Source organism: Populus euphratica, unplaced genomic scaffold (assembly GCF_000495115.2).
Source record: "Populus euphratica unplaced genomic scaffold, PopEup_1.0 scaffold24.1, whole genome shotgun sequence".
NCBI lineage: Eukaryota > Viridiplantae > Streptophyta > Magnoliopsida > Malpighiales > Salicaceae > Populus > Populus euphratica.
In genome coordinates this window covers 482,099-506,310 of record NW_011499893.1, presented here as the reverse complement: position 1 = coordinate 506,310, position 24,212 = coordinate 482,099, and the positions used below count along the sequence as shown (strand labels likewise).

Genomic DNA, 24,212 nt, shown 5'->3' with positions numbered 1-24,212 from the left:
AAACACCCCCGCGCAAGCGTTGCCACCATCAACTCACAAGCGCATCAGTCAGCAACCGTGTGCAGCCTTTTCTTACCCTGCATTTTTAAAACCCTAAATTGAACAGAATAGAGTTTGTCTTCACATACAGCACAAAACACCCAAAAAGCCGCAGAGCGAGATAGCCCACAAAGAGTTGTCATCAACTCCTCCAAAAAAAATACAGGGGCAGTAAGAGATGGCTCAGCTGAAGGCAATATCTCCATTTTCATCGCGCAATCTCTCTGTTCATGTCACTAAGAGCGGTACACTCCCCACTTCTTTACACTTTTTGATGATTCTGCTACGTTGGAAGTGATTTTCTTGAAGCTTATAACAAGTTGAATATTGTTTGCCAGATTTAATGCTGTGTAATGACAATGTATCTTTTTCAAAGAAGTCAGCTTTGTTTCAAGAGGTATATCATTTCTTTTGAAGTACAGTGGTTAGTTGGTTTTTTTTTTTCATTTTTTCTTTACTTGCAGTTGGGGGCTAGAAACAGTGAGCTTCAGGGTGATGCAGTTTTGAGCAATAAAGGGAATGGTCTTCGAGTTCATTGCAACAAAGGTGAGTTTAATTGCTGCCTTTTTTGGTTTTGGGCTTTTTTGATGAGTTAAAAATATTAAATTGATTCAATTTGGAATGGGAATTCAATATAGTTTATAAATTTCAAATCTTTTTATTGGGTTTTCTCTAAAATTGTTTGATTGTGCAAATGCTAAGTTTTACAAGAAAACGCAATTGTAATTTATTAATTCAATAGTTTTTTTTTTTTTAATTATTACTTAAGATAGAATGCAATCAATAGCTGTATCTTGACAAGTCAGTGCATACCTGGTGTTAGTTTTTCTGAGTTTCTGCTCTTACGCATCTTCATTCTTAAAGCAACCAAGTTAGCGCGGATGTTAATGTGAATTGGCTAGTCTGGTGGGATCAAAGTATGAACTTGTTGTGTTTAGGAGTTCGATATAAATTCTGAATTTTCAATCTTCATAACTGTTTTATTATGCATGTACTAAGTTTTACTAGGTGCGTAGTTGTAATTTATTTACTGAGTAGTTTTTATTTAGCTGAAAATATTTATGAGATTGATGGGCTGAATCTTCAAAAGTGTATGTCTGGTTGTAAGTTTTTGAGATTCTGTGGTTGTTGAAGTAACGAAGATAATGTTGATGTAAATAATGGGGTTTGTAACTTCTGCTTAGTGACACTGTAATTGATCATGATCTGCAGGGATTCAAGCTGTACTATCCCATGATAAAGCTACTGAGGTTTTTGAAGCTACAAAAACTAAAGGGCTAAGAGGAAAATTAAACAAGGTTGTTTTAGCCTATAGCGGTGGCTTAGACACCTCAGTTATTGTCCCATGGCTACGGTATACCTCTTGCTTTGTGTTTGAGTTTTCTAACTGATTGATACTCATGGTTCATGAGCCTTGACCTGTTGTTTTGGTTTAGTTATGAAATTCTGGGATTTGGATGTAAGTTTTATACTTGCTTCATATGATAGTGTTTAGAATAGATACAAAGGAAATGCACATATGCACGTTTTATGCTTGTTTTATGATATAAAGATGTGTGCTTCTGAGATCATTATGTAGTCTAATCTGGGGTTGGTGAAGGGCTGTAAAGTTTTCTCAGCTCAACCAGATAGGGGTGCATTATGTTGCTAGGTGTTTTATATGTCATAGGGTGGGTGGCATAGCTCATCTTACTAGCAGAATTACTTTTCATTTATTTTGCTTCCTGTCTTTATGCATCACAGTTTCTCAGTGTTTTCGCCTGCCCTTATCTTTTGAAACAATTTTTTTTTGTTGACACTCCCTCTTATAATTTTTGTGCTATTTTTCCTTTCAGGGAGAATTACAGTTGTGAAGTTGTTTGCTTCACTGCTGATGTTGGTCAGGTTTGTAAATAGTAGAAAAATCTATTAAATTCATAGTATTTGATTTGCTTAAGAATAGAAACAGATTCCTCATTTGAGCCATCTTATCTGGTTTTATAAATTACAGTACCTGTCTTTATACATGTGCATGGCATTGATTTTTCAATTTGCAGGGAGTAGGAGAATTGGAAGGTCTGGAACAAAAGGCCAAGGCTAGTGGTGCTTGTCAGCTAGTGGTAAAGGACTTGCAGGAGGAATTTGTGAGAGACTTTATTTTTCCCTGCTTGCGAGCAGGCGCCATCTATGAACGGAAATACTTGCTGGGAACATCAATGGCACGCCCTGTTATTGCAAAGGTTGGCTCCCCAGAGAGCTGTTGTCTTGTTGTAGTTTTTAGATTTTTTTTCCAGAAATAAGATAAACATTGAGCCATTAATAAAGAATGATGATAGAGTGTGTGTTTTGCTGTTTTCCTTGTGTTTTATCATCCTCTGACATCAAATTTGTTTTCCATATAAGCACTTTCTATTATCTAAAACAAGTACAGATACTTGCAATTTTGTGGAGTGTTTCTGTTTCTCTACTCTCTGTTTTCTGTTATCTAGAATATGCATTGCATCAGTGTTATATCATTAATAATCATACTTTAACCACATCATGCTGTGACAGGCCATGGTGGATGTTGCAAAAGAAGTTGGAGCTGATGCTGTTGCTCATGGATGCACAGGAAAAGGAAATGATCAGGCATGCCTCACAAATAGGATAACTTATCTAACACGTTTGTTCCTTCTAATGTAACTTTTTTGGCTTTCTTGTCTATTCAGGTTCGCTTTGAGCTCACCTTCTTTGCCCTGAATCCTGAGCTCAATGTTGTGGCTCCTTGGCGGGAATGGGATATCACAGGAAGAGAAGATGCCATTGAATATGCCAAGAAACACAACGTGCCTGTCCCAGTGACAAAGAAATCCATATACAGCAGAGACAGAAACTTATGGCACCTGAGCCATGAGGTTAGCCCCCCTCATCAACTGATTCCAAGGAAAAATTGTAGTTGTTAAAGAATATTAATTTAGAATGTCTTGTGTTAAGCTTGTTGAAGGTAGAAAATCACTTGTTGGTTTTAATGTCACAGTTAGGCTCCTTTGTGCTGTCAGCTCCAAATTTGTTTTCTTCCCTGCACTGCATTGTCTTTGTTTGCTATTTTCATGCTTAGCAAACACTTTGATACCTTGTGATTTTGTGTGTGTGTGTGTAAACACACACAATGTTTGTTTGAATACTATATACTTAAATCCTTTAATAGTCATTCGGTTGTTAATTTGTTCTCTATATCTTATTTGCTTCTTTCTCTCAAGGGTGACATTCTGGAAGACCCTGCTAATGAGCCAAAGGAAGATATGTACATGATGTCTACGAGTCCAGAAGCTGCACCTGACAAACCCGAGTAAGTCCCTCGTTGAATTTTTGATTCAACTAATCTGAGATTATCATCAATTGAGTTCTAATCTCAAGTTCGCATTTTTTAACCCCAAATATCTCTTTTTTTTAAAAAAAATGTGTTTGATTCTTTTAGGTATGTAGAGATTGGGATAGTGTCTGGCCTTCCTGTTTCTGTAAATGGGGTGAAGCTTTCCCCAGCTTCTCTACTTTCCAAACTCAATGAGATTGGTGGGAAACATGGTATTGGACGTATTGACATGGTTGAGAACCGACTTGTTGGTATGAAAAGCCGTGGAGTATATGAAACTCCTGGAGGCACCATTCTCTTCACTGCTGTACGTGAGCTAGAGTCATTAACCCTGGACCGAGAAACGATGCAAGTTAAAGATTCACTTGCTCTAAAGTATGCTGAGCTAGTGTATGCAGGCAGGTGGTTTGACCCACTGCGGGAATCAATGGATGCATTTATGGAGAAGATCACAGAGAAGACAAACGGTTCTGTCAGACTTAAGTTGTACAAAGGATCTGTGTCAGTAGCTAGCCGGACAAGCCCCAATAGCCTGTATAGGGAAGACATATCCTCGTTTGAGAGCGGGCAAATATATGATCAGGCCGATGCAGCTGGATTTATTCGACTCTATGGTCTTCCAATGAGGGTTAGGGCAATGCTTGAGAAGGGCATCTGATGATTGTTCTTGTGATCTACCGTCTAATGACTTTTTGGTTCATTCTCTTGTTTCAGGAAGACATTTAGGAAATCATAACGATGGATTAGTTTTCATATTTTCTTGTATGTAAGTTTCTCTTAGACATGTTCTTCAGCGGATGTTTTGTCAAGCAGAGAACTTGAAAATTTCGGGGATCAGTGAGTATGGCAATGTAAAGGATGGTCGATTTAGGATTCAAATTCTAACCATTCACTTACAGTTGGTGAAGATGAATGAACAATCTCTCACCAGGAGGCCACAGCAATCTAGGCATTCATGTTTGCAAAACTAATTATCTTATGACATCCAACTGAAAATTAATTTAGGCATACCAATCCATAATTAATAGGGGGAATCCTGTCTTCATTAAAACTAGTGTACACGGAGAACTAAAAAAGAAATCTAAAAAAAGAAAACCCTACCTAAAAAAGCTACAACATTGACTGGAGCCAGCATGAACACTGGCAAGGTTTCCATGTTTCCCACTAACTGCATCAATCTCATCACAAACGTAACTCCAAGTCCACTGGTATCATGAAATCGCTGCTGCTGCTCCCTGGATTTTTACCCAAGAAACTGCTGATATCACTGTAGTTTCCTGTATAGGAACTAGTCTGGTGATTCAAGCCAACCACATCAAGAAAATTCCTTGTTATTAGACCGGCTTCTTGAGACCTTTCATCGTTAACATCACCCACAGTTTTGCTCTTTATTTTATCGTGCATAATTTTTTCTTTCTTTCCCGTCAGTTCCTTCCCGACTACTTGATCGACAACCTGCGATTGCCTCTCCAAGATTTTCAAAACATCCATCAGAGATTCCTCGGGCAAGTAATCAAACCTTGGGTCCCAAGTTTCAAAAACTCTCGGTGCCTTGTCGACAACCTTCTCCTCGCCTTCAACATTGTTTACTGTCCGGTTGGCTTTGTATGCCTTGAGAACATCAACAACCCTCTCCTTTTCTTCTGGCCATGTTTCAGTGGTGCCATCAGGATCAACACAGATTAAGCAAACAGGACCGTCACACAATATAGCAAGCTCCCTTGCTTTCTTCTTTAGGGTTTTCTTCCTATCCTCGTAGGACTTCGTGGTCCTTTTGTTTTCGAGCGGTGTCATGGTGTGATCAGCTCTCGATGCCTTGCAGAGAAAACAAAGAGAAAGATCAGCTGCGTTGATTATAATGAACAAAGACGCAAATAAAATTATGTGTTGGTGGATCGTATATAATGATGAGAATTGTTTTAATCCTTGCATGGGGCGGATGAGGAAATCCGACTGTAATTTGAAGCGTGAAAAAAATATAGAATTTTATTTATTTATTTATTCAAAAAAAAGATTTTGAAGTTTCATATTAAGGGAATTCAAAATCGGCTGTCTTGTGGAGAAAGGATTCATTCCTCATATTTTGCATAACTTCAAGAAGAATATGAATTCGAAATCAATCCGAATCAGAAACTATAGAATAAGAACAGAATTTTAAGAAATCTTTAAAGAAATAATAGAAATTTATAAAGACAAATAAAACTTGTTTTATAAAAAATTAGTTACATATCTCATCCTATAAAAAGAAAAGGATTGTCCACGTGTCAATATAAATGAAGTCAAGATAAAAAAAGAATTAATTTCTTCTTTGTTTTTAATTTCAATATTTTCTAAAAAAATCAGTAATTGAATTTTAAATCTAAGGGTTAAATAATATATATGTGCAAAAAAAGTTTTAGGATATTCTTTGTACAATCTTTAAATTAAATATTCACTAAACTATATTTTTTTTTATTAATTCAATCTGTAAAAAACTACATGAACTTAATTTATACATCAACTAAAACTAAGTTCTTGAGTAATCTTAATGTCGCACTTCCAAATTAATCTTAAGAGAAGTTATTAATTTAATATTTTCAAATTAATTTGGAGAAATTTATTAAAACGACTAATCTTAAATTGAATCCAAACACTTCTCGTAGTTTTTTCCTACAAAACCTTACTTGGAATTAAATTTAAAATAGAAGCACAAAATACAAATACATGTATAAATAATTTATACTACGCAAAATAATTAGATGCTTGCTAGGTTCAAACATTGTTTATTACCCAAAAGAACTAATATATATTCACAAAATTCAACAAAAAGGCAAAATCAATTTTTTATTCTTCCACTTCCAAAATATTCATATATTTTTTTTCCAACGGAGAGACGGAGGGAGCTTTGTAAAAATGGCAGCCACAAGGGCATCCAAACTTTTCGCAGCAGCAGCAGAGTCGGTGGGTTCCTCAGCCCGAAAACAAGTTCTAGACTTGACGGACACGGCCGCTACCAGAATCCGCCACCTCTTGCAGCAGCGCCAACGTCCTTTCCTCCGTCTCGGCGTTAAAGCTCGCGGCTGCAATGGCTTGTCATACACTCTTAATTACGCAGGTTCAGCTATGAAACCATCAGTTTTCGCTTCATTGGTTTATTAATTTTGGACAAAGATTGAGACTTTTGAGTTCCTGTTTGATGGGTTTGATAGGTTTATTGTAAAGTTTGAGACTTTTTTGGGTATGGTTTGAAAACTTAGGTTTTTTGGTGTCTGGAAACGTGGGGCTGTGACTAATTTGGATTTTTTGAGATGGGGCTTTTTGGATTAGAAGGAAAGTTTTATGATTTTTTTTGTGTGTTTTGATTGAAATGTGCAGATGAGAAAGGGAAGTTTGATGAATTAGTTGAAGATAAAGGTGTGAAGATATTGATTGATCCAAAGGCACTGATGCATGTTATAGGAACCAAGATGGACTTTTTTGATGACAAGCTCAGGTAAAAGTTCATTTTTTTTGGCTGAGTTTCTTTGCATATGACGTAATGTTGGAGGGCATCTAGGTGAATATGGGCATGGTTCAGTTCCTATAAGAAATTTGTTGCCTGAATTAATAAAGTTTGGTGTCCAGTAACAGGGATAGTATGATCACACCAAGCTGGAAGTTGAGATTTAAGTACTGTTTTTTTTTTTTCCCATTATGCTGCAAATCAACTCCATTTGCAAAAGTAGAGGGCAGTTGAATTTAGTTGATGACATCAAATTTCCCTATGCTGATGTCCCATTATAGGATGTGGTTTATTCCTTGGATTGCGTTGTTGTTTTTGAACTGAGTAATTTCAGATGTGGGTGTTGGGGTAAAAACCATGGCATCACCCACCCGCCCTGCCTCACCCCCAATTCCTTTTCCATGATTCTAAGGGATGCCACTTCAATCCTTTTGATTTGTAGTTTTTTCCGGTATTAAATTGGTATCTGTTATTGGTAACTTGTGCAGATCTGAATTTGTCTTCATCAATCCCAACTCCCAAGGGCAGTGTGGTTGTGGAGAGTCCTTTATGACAACAAGTAGTTCTGAAACTGCTAAACGTGGTGGGAGTTAAGCATGTGCAAGAACAAATAATAGCATCGGGTTTTACCGGTGATGACAATACCAAAGGAATCATATTTTATGTGGTCAAAATCGCTTTTATCGTTTTAGATGGATACTGGATAGTTTGTAGTGTATACGATGACAGATATCTCCTGTATGTCTGAACGAACACTGTAGATTTTGATCGTATTAGTCAGGAGCTTTGTATCTATAGCAATTAAAAAATTCTTTGGTTGAAATAAGAGAACTGATGTATTGTATTCTTCCCAGTGCTGCTTCAATATCTTGAGTTGATTGTTTTGCTTGTATGCTGTACATTTCATTGTTGCGAAACATGCTTGGTGAATTTTGATTTTAATGTCGTATAATCCCACACCTAAGATTTCTGCAAGGTACTCAGACCTTTTGTGTTTGGGTGCAAGCATGCTGGGTAGCCTATATCTCTTCTGTGAATGGAGCAAGGAATACTACAGGTTAAAATTAATCCCTCAAGCCATATTCCTGTGTACGGAGTGGAAGACAGGTTGGTTGAACCAGTGCCATTTGCGTGAGTCTGAGAAAAACTCACACTGTTGAAGAGAGGAAATGACCATGTATAAAACAATTATCGAAAAGAATTGTTCAAAGCTTTTGATGTCCCTTGTACTTGGCTCATGGAAGATTTTTTACCAGCTTATTATAGCAATCGTTCATCTCTGTTTGTAGGTTTTTTTGAAAATTATATTTTAAAGTTTTTTTTATTTGAAAATATATCAAAATAATATAAATTTATTTTTAAAAACAGTAATAATGAAAATAAAAATCGTCATTTTTACCAATAGCAAATCGAAAATGCCTATACATCGTAGTTCAAGGTTCCTATTCATGTCCGTGGATCACATTTTGACATCCAAACACCATCATTCGGCATAGTTTTTTCAATTAACTAAGCACATGGGGCTACCTGAAAAAATAGCCCGCAGCACATTAATGAAGCATGCTAACCACTTCTGTTTTTTGGCCTACCAGCTCGGGGGCGTCCAGAAGAAGTGGATGGGACTGCAGAACTTGAGCTCACTTCATCTATGCTAGAAGTAGATAACCGGTGCTTTGACCATTCTTCCAAGGCCTTGTATTGGACGGAGTTCATTGAAATATAAGGTCGTCTTTCTCTTATGAACAGCTCAGCCTTTTTCCAATCTTCCACCACACCTAGAGCCACCAACAGTGCGCACATTACAGCGACACTTCTTCCATGACCTACAGGAAGTGTCAAGCCATTACCAGTGCAACACAGGACAATCAAGTTGAGGATGCTTCGAGCAAAGGATTGGACGATAAACAAAACACTTGGGGCAATAAGAGCAGCATAATACCTAATAACATTCATTTAACTGAAAAACGAAAACCTAGATGAACATAATGGTTTGACATATATATATATATATATATATAAAAGATGAGCAGAATGGCAAAACATCAATATCTAGTTGATCCCAAATTGTGAAGAACCCACAGTACGCTGAGGCCATAATGCATCCAGCAATTCCTGGCTACTACAAATCATTGCTCAAAGTCAAAAAATGATGAATTTTTCATTTATTTTCTTCACTCTTGATAACAAAAATCTATTTTTTTATTAGGTTGTTCGCGAATCATGATGCCACAAGAAGGAATGTCTCACATACTGCATAATACATGCACATAATCGTACACCTAAAGCCTAGCAAAAAAATCCTCTTCAGAGAACCACGCAGCTAGCCTTGGCTTGGAACTAAACCAAGCGATCAGCAAATTACACAGATAAAGGTCACCCCCTGCAGCCCTGAATCTAACCTTGTAATTACCTGAATTCTGACACTTAACTGCTGATTACCTATACCAAGATAAAACCAAATGCAAGTACAAAATTACTATGACATGAAAGAACTGTCTGCCTGTACACAATGCTTAGCAAAAATGGAATTTCTGTAAGCAGTCAAAACAAGTACAATCTTCACTGCACGAAATTCTCAACACCAAATGCAGCAAAATTGTCGAATACGAAAAGGTATTTACAATCCAAAATCATACCATAAGCACAGTGAATGAAAACAGGCACATTCTGAGCTCTTTTCCTGCTAGCCCACTTGACAGCAGATTCAATCTCTCCAGGCTGAGGTGCCCTTGTATCCCAAGTTGCAAGACACAAATAAGAATGCCCTTTGAACTCCTCTTTTCTAGGAAACTCACAAGTACAATCTATAATAGCAGGATTACCAGGTGGCAATTTATCAACGGAATAAGGCCACCCACCAATATAAACACCCTCGCAAATCTCATTATAAGGCTCCTCCCCACTTGTAAACCTGCGTAGAAATGAAAAGATTCTAACTAAATATAGGTATGGACTAAAAATTATAAGTGACCAAATAGGAAAAGTCCCATCTTGTTTTTTGCATAAAAGCGTAGGGATATTGATTGACGGATGAGAAGCCAATGATACAAGTAAGGATACTAACGAGGCATACAAGAATGGTAATGATAATAAAGTGAAATCAAGATTTTGGAGAGATACAAAGATGAGGAACAGCGCTGTTGCTTGTAACCCCATCAAGATTGATAAGCCTACATCCATCTTTTGGAACAGAACATAACAAAACAAGAAACTGAAATCAAGAATTGTGTGGCATCCAATGGTTTGTTCGTTGCTTTTGTATCTTGAAATATACAGGGAAGGATCTTGAGAGAGAAGACGATGAAGAGAAAGATGATATTCCAAGCAAGGATCTAATACTAAAATTCAGAGGTACTCAAATGTGATATTCACACAAGGGCTTCTATAATTTATTGAAAAAGAAACCAATTAAAGAAAATAAAAACAGAATTTTTTCAAGTTCTTGGAGGGACAAGGGGAATAATTCTCTTGTCCTCCTTAGAGAACATCCTTGTACTGATTCACGTATTAATAAAAAGAAAAATTAGGTCCAAGCACTTGAATTTCATTCAATTAGACCCACCTATCCTCGTGCTACTTGTACCATCAACCTTCTTGATATGATCACCAACACTGCAGATACCATTACATGGTTGTTGCCTTTTCTGCCATTGTTCCCTAGCCACAAAAAACCTTTGCATAGCTTCCACAAATTTTGTTGTCACCTTATGGATCTGTGTGCGCCTTCTTTGTTGCATATCGTTCCCCTTCCATCACCGGGTTCCGATGTAGGGAACAATAACTCATCTTGATTGAGCCTGCACTCATGTAGCTTCACGTACTTCATTACATCAGGGGTCCTCTTTTCCTTGCTCAACATTTTATAGCTGAATTAGGGTGTGATGGAGGATAAAAACATTGGTTGGGACAACAAACACCGTTAAACACCACAAGTTTTGTCCTCAGCCATCAAATCAAAAACCTAAGATAACGTATGGGCAAAGTTGATTCATGGTTTTGCTCGATATATATAAAAATTTAGAGGCTACGCCTTACATGTTTTTCATGGCTTTGTTTGGTCACCTAGTCTACAAGCCACCAACCTTTTGACAGATATGTAAAAGTTCTGCTAGTGGCAGCCTAACTGGGCTAAAACTCCACAAAAAGGGCCCGGAATGGAAAGGAACGATGAAAAATTTTAATCGTTAATATCGTTTAGTATATTTATTAGTTTTTATTTATTATATATATGATAAAGTAATTTTAAATTTAATTAGGAATTAGCTAAATTTATCCTTATATTTTAAGCATGGTTTTCAATTTGTTTTTATGAGTTTGATTGGTTCCAGTATATCTTTATATTTTAGATTATCCTCAAGCTCATCCTTCCTTTAAATAGATATTTTCATATAAATATTAACAAACATATCTCACTTGAAAAACTCAAACTTTATCAAGCTTTAATCATGAGGAAAAGTTGATCTAATAGTTATGATAATTTAAAAATGTATTATACACAGTCACAATAATCAAAGCCCACTACCGTCCATTTTCCACAGAGTCGGGCTTTTCAGACTTGTATCTACTGGGTTGGGCCTTAATTCCATGTCCAAAGACAAAGCTTTCTTCATGGACCAAGATATATAAGCCCACGAATTCTCCGGCCTTCCTCTCTGATTCCACGGTCTCACAGACTCTCGCTCACCTCTTCCTGCTTCAAACTCTCGTATAAAGACACTGCTTCATGGATTTCAACGAAAATTAATCCAAGAGGCTGAAAGAGCTGAACCAAAAGCAGAGCTGCCCTGTCTCCTGTGCTGTAGTGATAAATAGTAATGGAGAACGGAGAGAAAAGATGGTTGGTGGACACGTCAAAGTGGAACCCATCTCCCAATGACTTCTCTTTAGCTCTCTATGTTCTTCCTCGTGAAAGGTGCTTGCTTTATCACCAGGTTTTGTTTCAAGAAACTCTCTTTGTATTTTGAAGAAGATTGTGATGTCTTTCTTTCTGGTTTTGGTCTCTTGGAGTTATTGTCTCTTTGTTTTTGAGTTTTTATGGAAGAAGAAAGGTTACATAGGTTCCAAGGAGTAATGTTTTGATCAAGAGGGTGAATTCTCTTATAAATGCTGAACCTGGAAGGAACATAAGTGGGTTTTGATTACAGATGTAGAATGGTGGGTTGATCTTTTTGGTTCTGAGAAAATTTCGAGAAAGAAGGGAACATTTTTAGTTGCCAATACCAAGAAAGATGTAGAATTTGCACCCGCAATCATATAGCAGCTCATGATACGCCACCAAAATGGAGTAATGACCAACGGATTAGGCTCTCCTCTGTATCTTATACAGAACAAATCCTACATGACTCTTGGCATGCCAGTGGAAACACTCGAAATTTTTGTGCAGTTGGCATCTCCAGCAACAGCGAACCATCCTGCATCCCAGTTGCAGTTTCATGTAAAAGACTGTTGGTGGATCCTTGCATCACCTCACCAATAGACTATTTATAACAAAGATTGAAAATGGCCCAAGTTTTTTGCAAAGCTAATAGTACGGCTTGCACTAATGGTGGATCTATATATAAGAAAAGTTTCAGTCGAATAATTGCACTAACTGTCTAGAACAGAAACAAAATTTCTTCCCCCCCCATCGTTTTTTTTTTTTTTTTTTCCCTTCAAACTGATTCACTCAAGTATACATAAAGAATGACCATAATTACAAGTGAGAGCTGCCAGTGACATAAATTATATTAGCAGGTTGGTCCCGGGCATAAGCACTGTCATTTAAATTTACATTGAACTCTATTTTATAGAATCATTGAAAGGTCGTCCATAGGAATTTGAAGGGGCAAGTCATCGAGTAGAATTTCACCCGCAAAGTCATTTTCTGGCAACCCATCGAACAAACTATTCAGATCCTGATTGTCGCTGAAATCATTGCCCTCGTGTAGTTCTATAGAGTCTAAATCTTGGAACTCAGCAATGTTTGTCGCTCCTCTGCTTTCTTTCGATGAATCTACAGGATTTGAACCCTTGGATGTTGCCCCAACTTCTCTTTTCTTATTAATACCTGTTTCTTTTAACTTGTTGATAATTCCATCTCCAGAAGCTGATAGCTGAGCAATCTTCTGCTTGGGTTTTGATTTTGTTTTACGGTCACCTTTGATATTGCTCTGAGAAGCACGACCAGCTCTAGTGACAGAATTTCTAGCTAATACATCCTTGTCCCTTTCGCTCTCGCTTTTCTTTCCCTTTGCTCCACCCAGCTGAGTATTACCAAGAGATGATGTGGTTTTGAACAAAGCATTACCACCAACATCGTCAAGCAGTAGTTCCTTCTTCCTCCCTCTGTTCAATAATGTTCCAGTTCTAGCAAAATCACGGTCTAATGATACACCCCTGCCAAATTTATCGTTGTGAAGATCACGCCTATCAGCTCTACCAGTGAAAGAGCCTGCAAAAAAAAAAAAAAAATTAATTGGATCCCCCCCAAAAAAAAAAAAAAAAGGGAAAAGGAGGGGAAAAAAGGGTAAACGCACTTAGTGCACGAAGGTGCAAGTTACCATAATGAATTCAAGATCTGACACCTTTTGAACAGGATCCACATCATTTCAAAGCAGAAAACACCATTCACTGATCCAAGGCATGTACGAACACTCACAAAACACTTTCCTTTCAATGAATAGCAAAAAAGGCCAAACATAATAGAACTACTAAAACTTACAATCCTAATAACACATTTTGACAGATGGCATACCTGAAGCCCCAGGATCCTGAATACAACTTGTGGACTCCTCAACAATTGCACAAGGTGCAGCGAAAATGACATCTCGAAGAGGGGGCTCACAAAAACAACTCTTGCCTGTATGTTCAAATTTTCTACATTTAGCAAGAGTCCTCCTTGTAAAAGCCAAGGCAACTTGTTTTGAAACCTTTGGGACCCCAAATTTTGAAGCATTATTTCCTCTGGTGGCCTGTCAATGTTAGTCAAGTGGATGTCAAATGGATCGCCCTTAATAGTGAGTCATGAATCACAATTATTCAGGCAACGAGAATAATAATAACAATATGGGGTAGAAAATCAGAATGCAATGCATGCATGGAACCAGCAACAAGATTAGTGACCTATGGATTGCCAATCAAACTGAAGATGGGGATTAGCTTCTATTGAAAAGGAACAAACAACAAATACTTGATAAAAACCAGAACAAAAGGAAAGGAAAGGTAGTTGACTAAAAATAAAAGAAAGGACTACCATAGGCAGTAAATACAGATGTCAATTTCATCTAACCGTTGGGCATCCGGTGTCATCCTATCTAGTTGGGTCGAATTTTAATATGGTTTTGACCATATCAAACTGAAGGTCGGTAAAATCTGAATCAGTTTGGACAGGCTGGATGCAAAGGAAAATGAGGGGTTCCCAGACCCATTATCTGACCCATCACCAAACCCTACCCCATCCTGTTTTTTAACCTATTTTTTATTTTGTGGAATTGTAATTTTATTTTTTAATACAATATTATCTTATAGTTCATGAAAGATTTTTATGGGTTTGTCCGTAAACTTGAAGTTTAAACTCTATATTTTATGGATTTATAATGCATAGATGGAGATATAGTTTGTTTTTTAAGCTTGGATTTTAATTTTAAAAAAATTAAAAAGGGAATGGGTCGGGTTGGGTAGATAAAATCCCCCATCCTCCTCGATCCAACTGGATTGGAAAAGAAGGTGAATGATGGATTTAGATATTCCAATCAAGAATGGGTATAAATCCAACTCCAACTTAACTCACTGCCATCCCTAGCAGTAGTCTCATATATTATGTAATATTCCAATCACAAACTCGAACTTGTGAATTCTTCTGTATTAAGGAACAAACAAGGGAGATTTCCAATTACAAACTCAAACCAGTGAATTCTGCCCTATAAGGAATAAACAAGGGAGACAAACAACATACCAACTGCTTTCTGTGAGCCAATTCAACAAGCCTATCCATTGCAACCTGCTCAAGGGACCTGCAAATTAACAGCATAACATTCATATTCAATAAAATGCAATGAAATGAAGCCAGCAGTTGATGTGCATTATGGGAAGTCGAAAGCCTAATGGCAGAATGGCAGAAGAGATCCAAAATAATGAGTGTCTTACCATTCTTGCAACTCCCTTCCCTCCTCAACAGCTCTAGTTAAATTGTCCAAGTGTTCCTTTTTACCAACCTATGCAAGTGATAACAAAATGTACACGATAAAAATTAAATTATTACAGCATATGAAAAATATAAAAAGATGATAATGAATGGAAAATCAGTGGAAAATGCAATTGCTTTTATATGAAAGAAATTTATTCGAAAATATTAAGTACAAAAATCATCAAACTAAAACTTTTGGGGATTTAATGCTTTCACGAAGCAAAAAAATTAACTTAACCTGTTGAAGTTTCTTCTGGAGCTCAATAATATCTTCATTAATTGCGTCATCCTCTCCATCTGCCAGATCAGGCTGCAAGAAATCACCCAGGGATTTTGATACCATAGGGGAAAAAATTGTTCAGAGAAAAAAATCCATGTATGTACCTTAGCAAATATGCATACAGATATACGCATTACATGGAGAGAGATTCCGTCATCTTTTTATTTTTAATGAAAAGGTCTGGTATAGGCTTGAACCTAAAACAAGCTCAGTAATGTCTGTGTGCATGTTGTGCGTGAATACATATACACTTAAGGGGAAATAGAGGGTATTTAGCAAATAGACATAGAATGTATTTGGCGAAGACCCATTAAGCCACAGAGCAGATGGCTGATATGAATATGAACATGATGTTTTAACAAGCAAGCTGTTTCCTTTCTGTTTGTCATGGTGCATTTGTCTGGAGTAAGGATGCATTGGTCTCAGATGGGAGAGCATCATATACAATGACCTCTTAAATGATATTACTTTTACATTGATTTTCTGGATGCACAAGTATCAGGACATGTTTTTTACCTTTTCATTCTTTATGGTGTTTCTTGTATATCCAAGGTACCAAGCATCTGGACCTTTTAAATACATTAATGCTTGTGAAAGAAGAAAAGAGAAAGTACCACTGTTTCTGGATATAAACCAACACTCTGCAGCTCCATTAAGAGTTTGTCCTCCAGGCCTAGTTGCTCATATTGGCAATCATATGCAGACATGCTGATGGCATTTGAATGTATGGTTGATTTCTCATCATTATTCTCAAAACTCCCAGGGAACATTCCGGTTTTTGAGTGCATAAATCCATCACCTCCTTGCACCAAATGATCAATATAGGAATTATTGTGAAAACCACCAATCCTATTAACAGTACTATTTCCATTACAAGAAAAACCATCAACAGAAGATTGCTTCTGACGTTGAAAACCCAACATAGATTCATAATTAAAATCAATGCCATTTGTGCTCCCAGGCTCAAAATCCACTGAGAGACAATCATCACCTGGAGAACTATCTCCAGTACATTGAAAAGAAATATTTCTCCCTCCACTGTTTTCTGCAAATTCTTCTGACCCATCTTCTACAATCAGAGCAGACAACACTCTTTGGTACAGTGGAGTAACTTTGTTTCTTGTTCTTGCACCTCCAAATACAGCACTATTGTCCTGTTTTGGATCTACCAAATCTGCAGTCCTCACCACCTTTTTTGGTGGATCCTGGTCCTGCAAGTTTCTCTCACTTTCTTCATGAATAAGTTGGGATGGAATATCTTCTTCAAGCACAAAATCACCCTGTACAAACATGGCAGATTTAGTGGTGTGTGGGGATGTGGCTGGCCATGCCTTCCCAAAATTTTAGAATTTTTTTTCATAAAATTAATTTCTTTTTTATGTTTTTGGATCATTTTGATGTGTTGATATCAAAGATGAATTTTAAAAAATTAAAAAATTTATTTAGATGCATTTTCGAGTGACAAGCATTTTAAAAAGCAACCGCTACCAAAAACACTCTTAGTACCAGATGAGTAACAGTAAACCACAGAAAGGATCAATACTGTATAATTCTTTGTATTCTCTCTCTTTTTCCCCCTTCATCATTCTTTTGCATATTCTGAAAATTAATGCACACATACATTTTAACATCCCAAATAAATAAATTGCTAATAATTCAAGGACAGTGACTGGCATAATTGAATAGTAAAAGAGTGCATCATAAATTGTAAAGCAAATGAACGAGTTCTTGAAAACAATGGGACTAGCACATGAAAAAAGTCAGTGTTAGCTTCATGCTGTCAAACACAAGGATTTTTATTAAAAATATCAAGCAGTTGGAATGGAGGATATTAAACAGATTTATTGAGTAAAGAACCCAGTTGTATTTGCACCAGATTTAGTCTCTCCAAAGGAATTGAAAATTAGTTGACATGGTTGCTTGCAGCGAAGCACCTCAGGAATTTCAAAAAACTAAAATATACTACAATCTCTGGTGATGTACCGTCATTTTGTGCATATGCCAGTCAAGGATGGATTTTAACAGCTATTTAAAAAATTAGGTGTTTCAATTATCATGTTATGCCCATTCAAAAAAAAAAAAGCAAGGTCAAAAGTGGAAGTAAGCAGACAAAAACATGCTTGAAACACTTAAATTACCGAATTATTGCTGCAGTCGAACATCTCATATAATCTCTTGTGGAGATCCTCCACAGACTTCAACTGATCCCAAAAATAGATGAAGACAAAAGAAATGAAGGTAAGTTTTTCTGAATGATAATTATAACTCAAAGCAGAGCTAAGAGAATCTTTCCAGTAGCAATTACCTGTTGCTTCAAGTAGGATGAATCCCCAGAGCAGATGGGAGCAAAAACAGGCTCCATTTTCTTCCAAAAAGAACCAGAACAGGAAAGATCTGCAAAAGAAAAAGTCAAAAGAGAATGCACATATAAACTGGCAGAAAGGGGGTGAAGGCCTTGAGGTCAAGTGCATACAGCTGGCATTGCAAGCAAAATTTGCAGCAGCTAAGAGTTCTTCGCGATCGTCGTCTGATTCACCTTAAAAAAAAAACAGAGAGAGAATATGAAAATACCAGTGATTTTAGCCAGAAATTCTGTATATGACTGCAAAGAAATGTAGCAAGAGACAGTGAACTAAAACCTAGAGAAAGTAAAGCTGCGTCTTCACTAAGCTTACAATAAACTTTCGACTATTTTGAACAACTTAAATATACTCTAGCTCTTGATTTGACAAACAACAAATAACTAAATCAAGGGCTAGAGAATTTGCAAGTTCTCTTCCCTCTCTCTAAATCAACCAGATCATTCTGTTGTGTAGGATTTAAATGATAAAGGCTCACTCAAAACAGATGAACATGGAATGTGGCAAACCCAAAGCCTCAAAGCCTATCATGTAACAAACACATGCTTAGATGGAAAACCATTGTATTTGCATTTCTCCCATTTTTGCTTTAAGTACCAGGTATGCCTCTCGATTCTCGATTCTCTTAGTATGTTTTGCCTTAAGAATGGTTGTTAGAACCTAGTTGTCATAATATTTTCCTTAGATATTTCACTAAATCATAATGCGTGCTTCAAGTGTCTTAACAGAACAGAGCATTAGTGCACAGAAATGTGAATATGCTTTCCCACCAATGTCTTCTGCAAAACATACAATGCTAACCACTGCCATCAAAGTGATCTGAATGGTACAAGCAGATGCTGCCTACCTATACTACAAGATGAGAATTGAAGGGTCAACGAACAAGAACGAAGGAGTCGAAAAGAAAATTAATTTTTACCTGAACTACCATAAAGCTAAACACATGCAAACAAAGTCATTTTTTTTGTTTATTATCTAGTTGTTGCAGCTACTCTAAGAAACTTCAAGAGTGTTTTGAGAGTGTACCTGAGAAATCTGGGGAACCGCTTATCGGTATTTGCCCAAGTCGAGTGAAGGCCTTGCGATCTGACATTTTTTTAAGAGGGGGGCGACCTGTCTTGCTGAACTAGTAAACAGATTCAAATGTATCAATGCTTTAACTTAGTTAAATAAAAATAATAAATTACAATTAGTACAAAGGCATGAAAGTGTCATTTCAGGAAAAAGAAAGCCATTCACCACCTTCCGCTCTTGTCTGAAATGGGCCTCATATTTCTTAGTGGTTTGGTCGAGGCTGGATTCTCCAACTTCTCCCTCATTGGTGAAATGTTTGTCCTAGAAGATGGACCCCTCCCAGTCCTTCCTTGTCTTCGCACACCATCACCAGTGTCTTCCCTACTGAGTGTTTTATTCTTCTTTGTAATCAATAGAGAAGGAACAGCATTCTGATTCAGCGATCTCTCCTCTAACCCACCAATAACTGATCTCTTGTCCTTGGGCTTACCCTCACGATTTTCACCAGCACCAGATTCTTCACTTTCAGATAATCTTGATGGAGATGAAACATTTTCATGTTTCACTCTGACTTGTGTGGTTCCATTAAGCACATCCTTGGCAAGAGGAGGCCCATCAATCCCAGAAGTCACTCGAGTGGCAAAATCAGAAACATGTCCTCTTTCCGATGACATCTGCCCTTCATCATGATTAGAGACGGGAGACACTACATTCACCCTTCGAGTACGAGATATTTTTTGTGGTCTCTGACCAACCCATTTAGCCATTGGAGGAGATGATGACCCTGTAGGCATGGGACGCTTGCGATTATTAGGCCCCCCACCTGAATTGACCTTGGTTATGGCTGGTGGTTGTTCCCAACCATCAAGACCCCCAGGTGAGAGGGGAGTATTGGTAGGTGTACTTGCTGCCATTAATGAGCTTGTTCGAGGTGTCCTGGAAGCCTTTCCTTTTGTCACTGGACTTGGACTCACTGTGTGATTATTGTCCTCTGTGATATTTACCCTGAATACAGATACATCAAACACAAAAGGTGAACACTGAGATTTTATACTCCAACACTGAACAAATTAACCAGATTTGCATCACCATTACATCATAGCCTAGTATAAGCAAGTTACCAAACAGCAGCATGGTAGAGATAAAAAAGTGAATAGATCAGTCAATCAATACATACTTATTGTTTGCTTTCACTACAAGTCGGTCCTTGTTCATGCCAGCAGCATAATCCCTTGTCAAAGAAACTTTTTCTGATTCCTTGGGAATGGCGCGGGTATTTGAATTAGCAGATGATGAAATGCCATCTACCTTGTTCATGCCACCACTCCCATTAAAAGATCCTGACCTGCAAGTGGACTTTCAAGATCACACCGAATATTTGTTGATACATGCAAACAAAACAGCAAGAGTGGCCCCTCATGATTTCACAAAGAGTAAATAGAATCAATACAGTGCAAGGAATAATACAGTCAAAGAAGAATTAGCTTTAGATCATGCAAGTCCCAAGCTCTCATCATGTTTCCAATTCCATTGGAAAAGAACATAAACTTCTTTGTAAGTGGGGGATAAGAGAATGATCCCACCATGTACACAATATGGCCATTGAGGATATCCATAAAACATAATTACACCTTCAGTCTTTTAGCTTGCATGGCTACAATTTTCAGTTTTCAGTTTTCAGCTTAAGTGGCTCGGTTCTATCTTAGATGAGTATCTCACTATCATCTTGGACAATGTCATTTACCTAGGAATACGGAAAGGCCATTATTGGAAATTACTCACAAAACTTGGAAGTCATATTGATAGTACCATGTGGAACTAACTTATTTGCATGGTTAAGTTGGGAAGATAAAGCATTCTAGTCCACTAAAAATGGCATGTTATTAATGAGAAATTACCTGAAGCCTTGGGCATCATAAGACTGCAGACTGTGTTCATTATTAAACTTATGATGCATCATTCGTTTGACTTCCCCGTCACTGTCTATTGTTCTGGTAAAAACAGTGCCAACAGAACGTTTCTTTTTCATCTTTTTGTCCCACCCTTCCCCTCCAGCAGGTAGCCTACGGACCTTTTCTTCAGTAAGATTAGAAGCTTCACCATCCCTGTGTATGTCTCTGTCTTTTCCTGTCACCAAAGGCTGCCTCGGAACTGTATTGCTTCGGCCATCAGCCTAGAGATTTCAGAGAGGAATGAGGAAAACAGATATACTGAGTTTATACGGTTGAAAAGGTGATGGTGGTACCTTTGCTAAACAACAAGCATTTGCATAAGAAAAAAAAACAATAGCAGTCAAGGAAGCATCGTGGAACTTTTATGTCAATAAAAATTCAATGCACCCATTGAATCTTATAGGAACGTATGCAAAGTTGAAGCAAACATTAACGCTAGCTACCAAGTTAATATTGAGAGGAAATGGGGACATCCATAACAATTCAGCAATCTACCTATCATGAATTTTCAACTAGGGGCAAATGTATATTTTTGAAGGCCACACAATGCATGTACAGCAGAAATAGAATTTCCATGACAGTAGAAGCTCCATGAGAAAAAAAGGTCAAATAACTATAGTCCAAACTTGATTCAGAACAAGACTGTTGTTTGGTTTTAAAAAACCCCTGGTAAATGAATATGTGACTGCCTCAATTTTCTTGTATACCAATAACACAGCACTTTATAGATTTGAAAGAACTCAAGGAATACAGTACATAGGAATATATCTTATGCATGAATAGACACATGCACACTCCTTATAAACATATTGATACAAGCACTTTTGCATTATATAAAGAATAAAGTAACAGTCACGAGAAAGTAACTGCAATGTGAAAGATGCAATGATTTTTGGAAAAAACATAAAGAGTGGATCTAAAGGAGGCACTTGTGTACAAACCCGTAATTCTGCTACAGAAGAGCGAACACGCTTATTCAAAACAATAGTCTTAGTCCTGTCCTCTAATCTAGGAGTCCCAAGGTCTGAAGGGTTTCGATGAATCTGCGTTCCCATCTTCAAAAAATTTGAACCACCAGATCTTTCATTCATTAGCATCTCACTTCGTTGTTGATTCTTTGAATTTAAATCTTCTGGGAATTTTTGAAGTCGTAGCAAGTTTTCATTCCACATTTTTGCTCTATTCCTGACAAAAAATTGTTTCATCTTCAGCAAAGAAAAATGCTTGAATAACAAGTCATTACATCCTATATTCAATAAAAGAAAGGACAGGAAAAAACTTTCTTCCAAAATATCCAGAGCTAGCAAAAAATCAGAAAAGATTAACCTTCCATCACATGGAAACATCTTTACATACATGACAGATATTCCACTGGAATTGTTTTTCAAGGAAAAGTTTATAGAAGACTAACGATGAGAAATTCATCCACCAACAGTTAGAGTGACAGTTAATTTACCTAGACTTCCGATAGTCATCTAATACACCTGCTCTGATCCGCTTCAGTTCCTCTACATCCACTGCAGGGGGTGGCTTTGAATGAGCAGCTCCAAAAGAATTATCTTCTGTAGCACTCCCAAGAGAAATCCCAAAAGCCCTCTTTAACTCGCCTGTTCGATTGTATTTTGGGTCCCCCATGGTAACCGGATCCAACGATAGATGTTGAGTAAGTGGGCCCATGCTCCTTGCTGGTGAGGCAGAAGCCCTGGGTGTACTTGCCCCAGAACTGAACATTCTGCTCTCACTGCTCTCCCGGAAGCTTCCAGACCTATCAAAACTGGCATTAGGATAACTCCCTCTCTGCCCATTAGAATAGCTACCTGTAAAACCTAATTCCTCTGGACTAGCAGAACTCAACTCGTACCTCACATTTCCAGCCATCTTCTCAAACCCCAACAAACCAACACGTATCTATAAAGTACCTCTTCCTCAACTTTATGTCCTGCTAAGTCCAGCAACTATCTCTAAAGCTGGTATTCAACAACTACAAGCATCCAAAGACATCTCAACAAATTCATAAATAACCACCAAAATTATGACCCAGCTGTCATACCTACAATACCCATGAACTTCGACCATTAGTCAAAGCCCTCGTCAAAACTATCTTCACTCAATAGCACAGTAAACTTTATTTTCAAAGAAAACACAACAAAAAGCCGCCAATGGCTTATTTTGTAATCACCAAAAAAAAAAATTACGAAAAAAAAGGACCCAGTTTCAACTAAAACAAAAGCTAAACATGCTCGGTGTAGCAAAATTCTTCACCATTTTTCCACTGATACACTACACCCCAATAAGAAAAAGGAACTAACTTTCAAAATTTTAAACTTAACAGTAAAGTCAATGCCACAAAAACACATTATCCTACTGCAATTAAGTACACTATTAGCTCAAAAATCAATGACACCATAATTAAGTCTCCAATCACCATCTAAACACAACAACAACAAAAAAAAACAATGTAACTCAATCAAATTAAAACCAAATTAAAAATTTCAACTAATATTATCAAATTAATGAAATTCACATTCATTCAATCACCAATAAGTAAGAAACAAACTATTCCAATCACAAAAACCCTAATTCGAGCAAAACAAGATTAGGGTTCTTGAAAAAAAAGACAGGTTTGAAAACACAAAATCCAAACGCGAATTATGCAATAACCACGAGAATTCAACAGTACGGAGGTAATAAAGAAGCGAACCGGAATCGAAACGTACCACCATTGAAGGATAATTAGATTACGTGAGAGATCGAAGATGGTAGAGAGATAAGGAAAACGAGGGATTTTTTTCAGAGAGAGAAATTGTGAGGGTCCCGCAGAAAAGGTATAGGGATTGGCGTGGTTAATTTGGGGATTATATATAAAGGAAAACAGTTCCGCTTGAATCAGGACCGTTAATCAGGTGGATTTTCTATTGGTGGGGTCCTGCTAGGGTGTGGTGGGGGGGCATAAAGGGAAGGGGAAGAGTTTTGGTGTCCATGATGGAAAGAGGAATTAGAATATACTAATTTTATTCACTTGAGACATGGAAAATGATTGAATCTAAATTTTTGTGGTTCTGTGGGTGGGATTTTATGATGGGATGGGAAAGGAATAAAAGGGCAAAGGTTGTTGGCGTTTTACTTAGAAGTTGACTTCGTTTGACTTTGGAGTTCTGAGTTTTTGGATAGGGTATTTTTGTGTTGTGGACACTTCCCCTGGACCAATTAGCTGTTTGGAACTTGCAAAGAAGAAAATGTGAGGAAATTTCATGAGTCTTGGAAAATTAATGTGAAATAAATGAAGATAGCTTATCCATTTTTATTAGGTTTTGTGTATGTTATATATTCTTTATCTTGGTATTATTAAACACGGTTTTAGTACTATCAAACACACAATTGTCAAGTGTAGGAAAAAAAAATCAACTCGAATATGACTTAACTGATATTTTACAACTTAATTTGAATTTTAAAAAAATTAAGATGAAATAATTTTTATTTAAAGAAATATGATAACCTTTTGCTTGAGTTGATTTCAAGTTAAAGTTGAATAATAATAATAATAATAATAATAATAATAATAATAATAATAATAATAATAATAATAATAAT

The 24,212-nt window shown here is 37.1% G+C and overlaps 5 protein-coding genes across 10 annotated transcripts; 2 read left to right on the top strand and 3 right to left on the bottom strand.

Annotated features, from left to right (window-relative positions):
- The first annotated feature begins 68 nt into the window (after nt 1–68).
- Nucleotides 69–4,207, top strand: LOC105131547 (argininosuccinate synthase, chloroplastic-like). Its single transcript, XM_011034572.1, has 10 exons — nt 69–284; nt 378–436; nt 504–585; nt 1,252–1,393; nt 1,875–1,923; nt 2,076–2,258; nt 2,572–2,646; nt 2,727–2,912; nt 3,258–3,346; nt 3,476–4,207. Exons 1-10 carry the CDS (start codon nt 218–220, stop codon nt 4,026–4,028), a joined length of 1,485 nt encoding a protein of 494 aa, XP_011032874.1. The 5' UTR covers nt 69–217; the 3' UTR covers nt 4,029–4,207.
- Nucleotides 4,208–4,552: 345 nt separating this feature from the next.
- Nucleotides 4,553–5,164, bottom strand: LOC105131708 (uncharacterized). Its single transcript, XM_011034818.1, has one exon. The coding sequence runs from the start codon at nt 5,162–5,164 to the stop codon at nt 4,553–4,555; it is 612 nt and encodes a 203-aa protein (XP_011033120.1).
- A 1,012-nt stretch (nt 5,165–6,176) lies between these two features.
- Nucleotides 6,177–7,732, top strand: LOC105131549 (iron-sulfur assembly protein IscA-like 1, mitochondrial). Its single transcript, XM_011034573.1, has 3 exons — nt 6,177–6,464; nt 6,725–6,842; nt 7,340–7,732. Exons 1-3 carry the CDS (start codon nt 6,263–6,265, stop codon nt 7,443–7,445), a joined length of 426 nt encoding a protein of 141 aa, XP_011032875.1. The 5' UTR covers nt 6,177–6,262; the 3' UTR covers nt 7,446–7,732.
- A 490-nt stretch (nt 7,733–8,222) lies between these two features.
- LOC105131550 (uncharacterized) lies at nt 8,223–10,816 on the bottom strand. 3 transcript variants are annotated; one of them, XM_011034577.1, is made up of 3 exons: nt 10,442–10,816; nt 9,488–9,762; nt 8,223–8,674 (listed from the first exon to the last, which is right to left on the bottom strand). In XM_011034577.1, the coding sequence occupies exons 1-3, from the start codon at nt 10,474–10,476 to the stop codon at nt 8,415–8,417; spliced, it is 570 nt and encodes a 189-aa protein (XP_011032879.1). In that variant the 5' UTR covers nt 10,477–10,816; the 3' UTR covers nt 8,223–8,414. The 3 variants fall into 3 exon arrangements, with proteins under 3 accessions (XP_011032879.1, XP_011032876.1, XP_011032877.1); XM_011034574.1 differs by lacking the exon at nt 10,442–10,816 and having other exon boundaries at nt 9,488–10,401; XM_011034575.1 differs by lacking the exons at nt 8,223–8,674; nt 10,442–10,816 and adding an exon at nt 9,033–9,290 and having other exon boundaries at nt 9,488–10,406.
- A 1,569-nt stretch (nt 10,817–12,385) lies between these two features.
- LOC105131551 (uncharacterized) lies at nt 12,386–23,666 on the bottom strand. Of its 4 annotated transcripts, XM_011034579.1 has the most exons (17): nt 23,339–23,666; nt 22,483–22,671; nt 22,078–22,386; nt 21,563–21,806; nt 20,568–20,842; nt 19,847–20,014; nt 18,898–19,674; nt 18,682–18,776; nt 17,769–17,831; nt 17,601–17,689; nt 17,434–17,496; nt 15,910–16,575; nt 15,254–15,325; nt 14,976–15,043; nt 14,785–14,842; nt 13,585–13,801; nt 12,386–13,281 (listed from the first exon to the last, which is right to left on the bottom strand). In XM_011034579.1, exons 2-17 carry the CDS (start codon nt 22,497–22,499, stop codon nt 12,635–12,637), a joined length of 3,828 nt encoding a protein of 1,275 aa, XP_011032881.1. In that variant the 5' UTR covers nt 22,500–22,671; nt 23,339–23,666; the 3' UTR covers nt 12,386–12,634. The 4 variants fall into 4 exon arrangements, with proteins under 4 accessions (XP_011032881.1, XP_011032880.1, XP_011032882.1 ...); XM_011034578.1 differs by having other exon boundaries at nt 22,078–22,671; XM_011034580.1 differs by lacking the exon at nt 22,483–22,671.
- Nucleotides 23,667–24,212: the final 546 nt, after the last annotated feature.

What these genes read in the sequence shown, in the direction of transcription:
- LOC105131547 (XM_011034572.1), top strand. Translation starts at nt 218, where the DNA reads ATGGCTCAGCTGAAGGCAATATCTCCATTTTCATCGCGCAATCTCTCT. An exon ending in TCGAGTTCATTGCAACAAAG is followed by an intron (nt 586 to 1,251) that starts GTGAGTTTAATT and finishes CATGATCTGCAG; the next exon opens with GGATTCAAGCTGTACTATCC. An exon ending in CACGCCCTGTTATTGCAAAG is followed by an intron (nt 2,259 to 2,571) that starts GTTGGCTCCCCA and finishes ATGCTGTGACAG; the next exon opens with GCCATGGTGGATGTTGCAAA.
- LOC105131708 (XM_011034818.1), bottom strand. Translation starts at nt 5,164, where the DNA reads ATGACACCGCTCGAAAACAAAAGGACCACGAAGTCCTACGAGGATAGG.
- LOC105131549 (XM_011034573.1), top strand. Translation starts at nt 6,263, where the DNA reads ATGGCAGCCACAAGGGCATCCAAACTTTTCGCAGCAGCAGCAGAGTCG. An exon ending in ATACACTCTTAATTACGCAG is followed by an intron (nt 6,465 to 6,724) that starts GTTCAGCTATGA and finishes TGAAATGTGCAG; the next exon opens with ATGAGAAAGGGAAGTTTGAT. An exon ending in TTTTTTGATGACAAGCTCAG is followed by an intron (nt 6,843 to 7,339) that starts GTAAAAGTTCAT and finishes TAACTTGTGCAG; the next exon opens with ATCTGAATTTGTCTTCATCA.
- LOC105131550 (XM_011034574.1), bottom strand. Translation starts at nt 10,031, where the DNA reads ATGGATGTAGGCTTATCAATCTTGATGGGGTTACAAGCAACAGCGCTG. An exon ending in TTTCATTCACTGTGCTTATG is followed by an intron (nt 8,675 to 9,487) that starts GTATGATTTTGG and finishes CACTTCCTGTAG; the next exon opens with GTCATGGAAGAAGTGTCGCT.
- LOC105131551 (XM_011034578.1), bottom strand. Translation starts at nt 22,499, where the DNA reads ATGGCTGGAAATGTGAGGTACGAGTTGAGTTCTGCTAGTCCAGAGGAA. An exon ending in CGGTTCCCCAGATTTCTCAG is followed by an intron (nt 17,832 to 18,681) that starts GTACACTCTCAA and finishes TTTTTTTTTAAG; the next exon opens with GTGAATCAGACGACGATCGC. An exon ending in TCGACTGCAGCAATAATTCG is followed by an intron (nt 16,576 to 17,433) that starts GTAATTTAAGTG and finishes ATGTTTGTACAG; the next exon opens with GGTGATTTTGTGCTTGAAGA.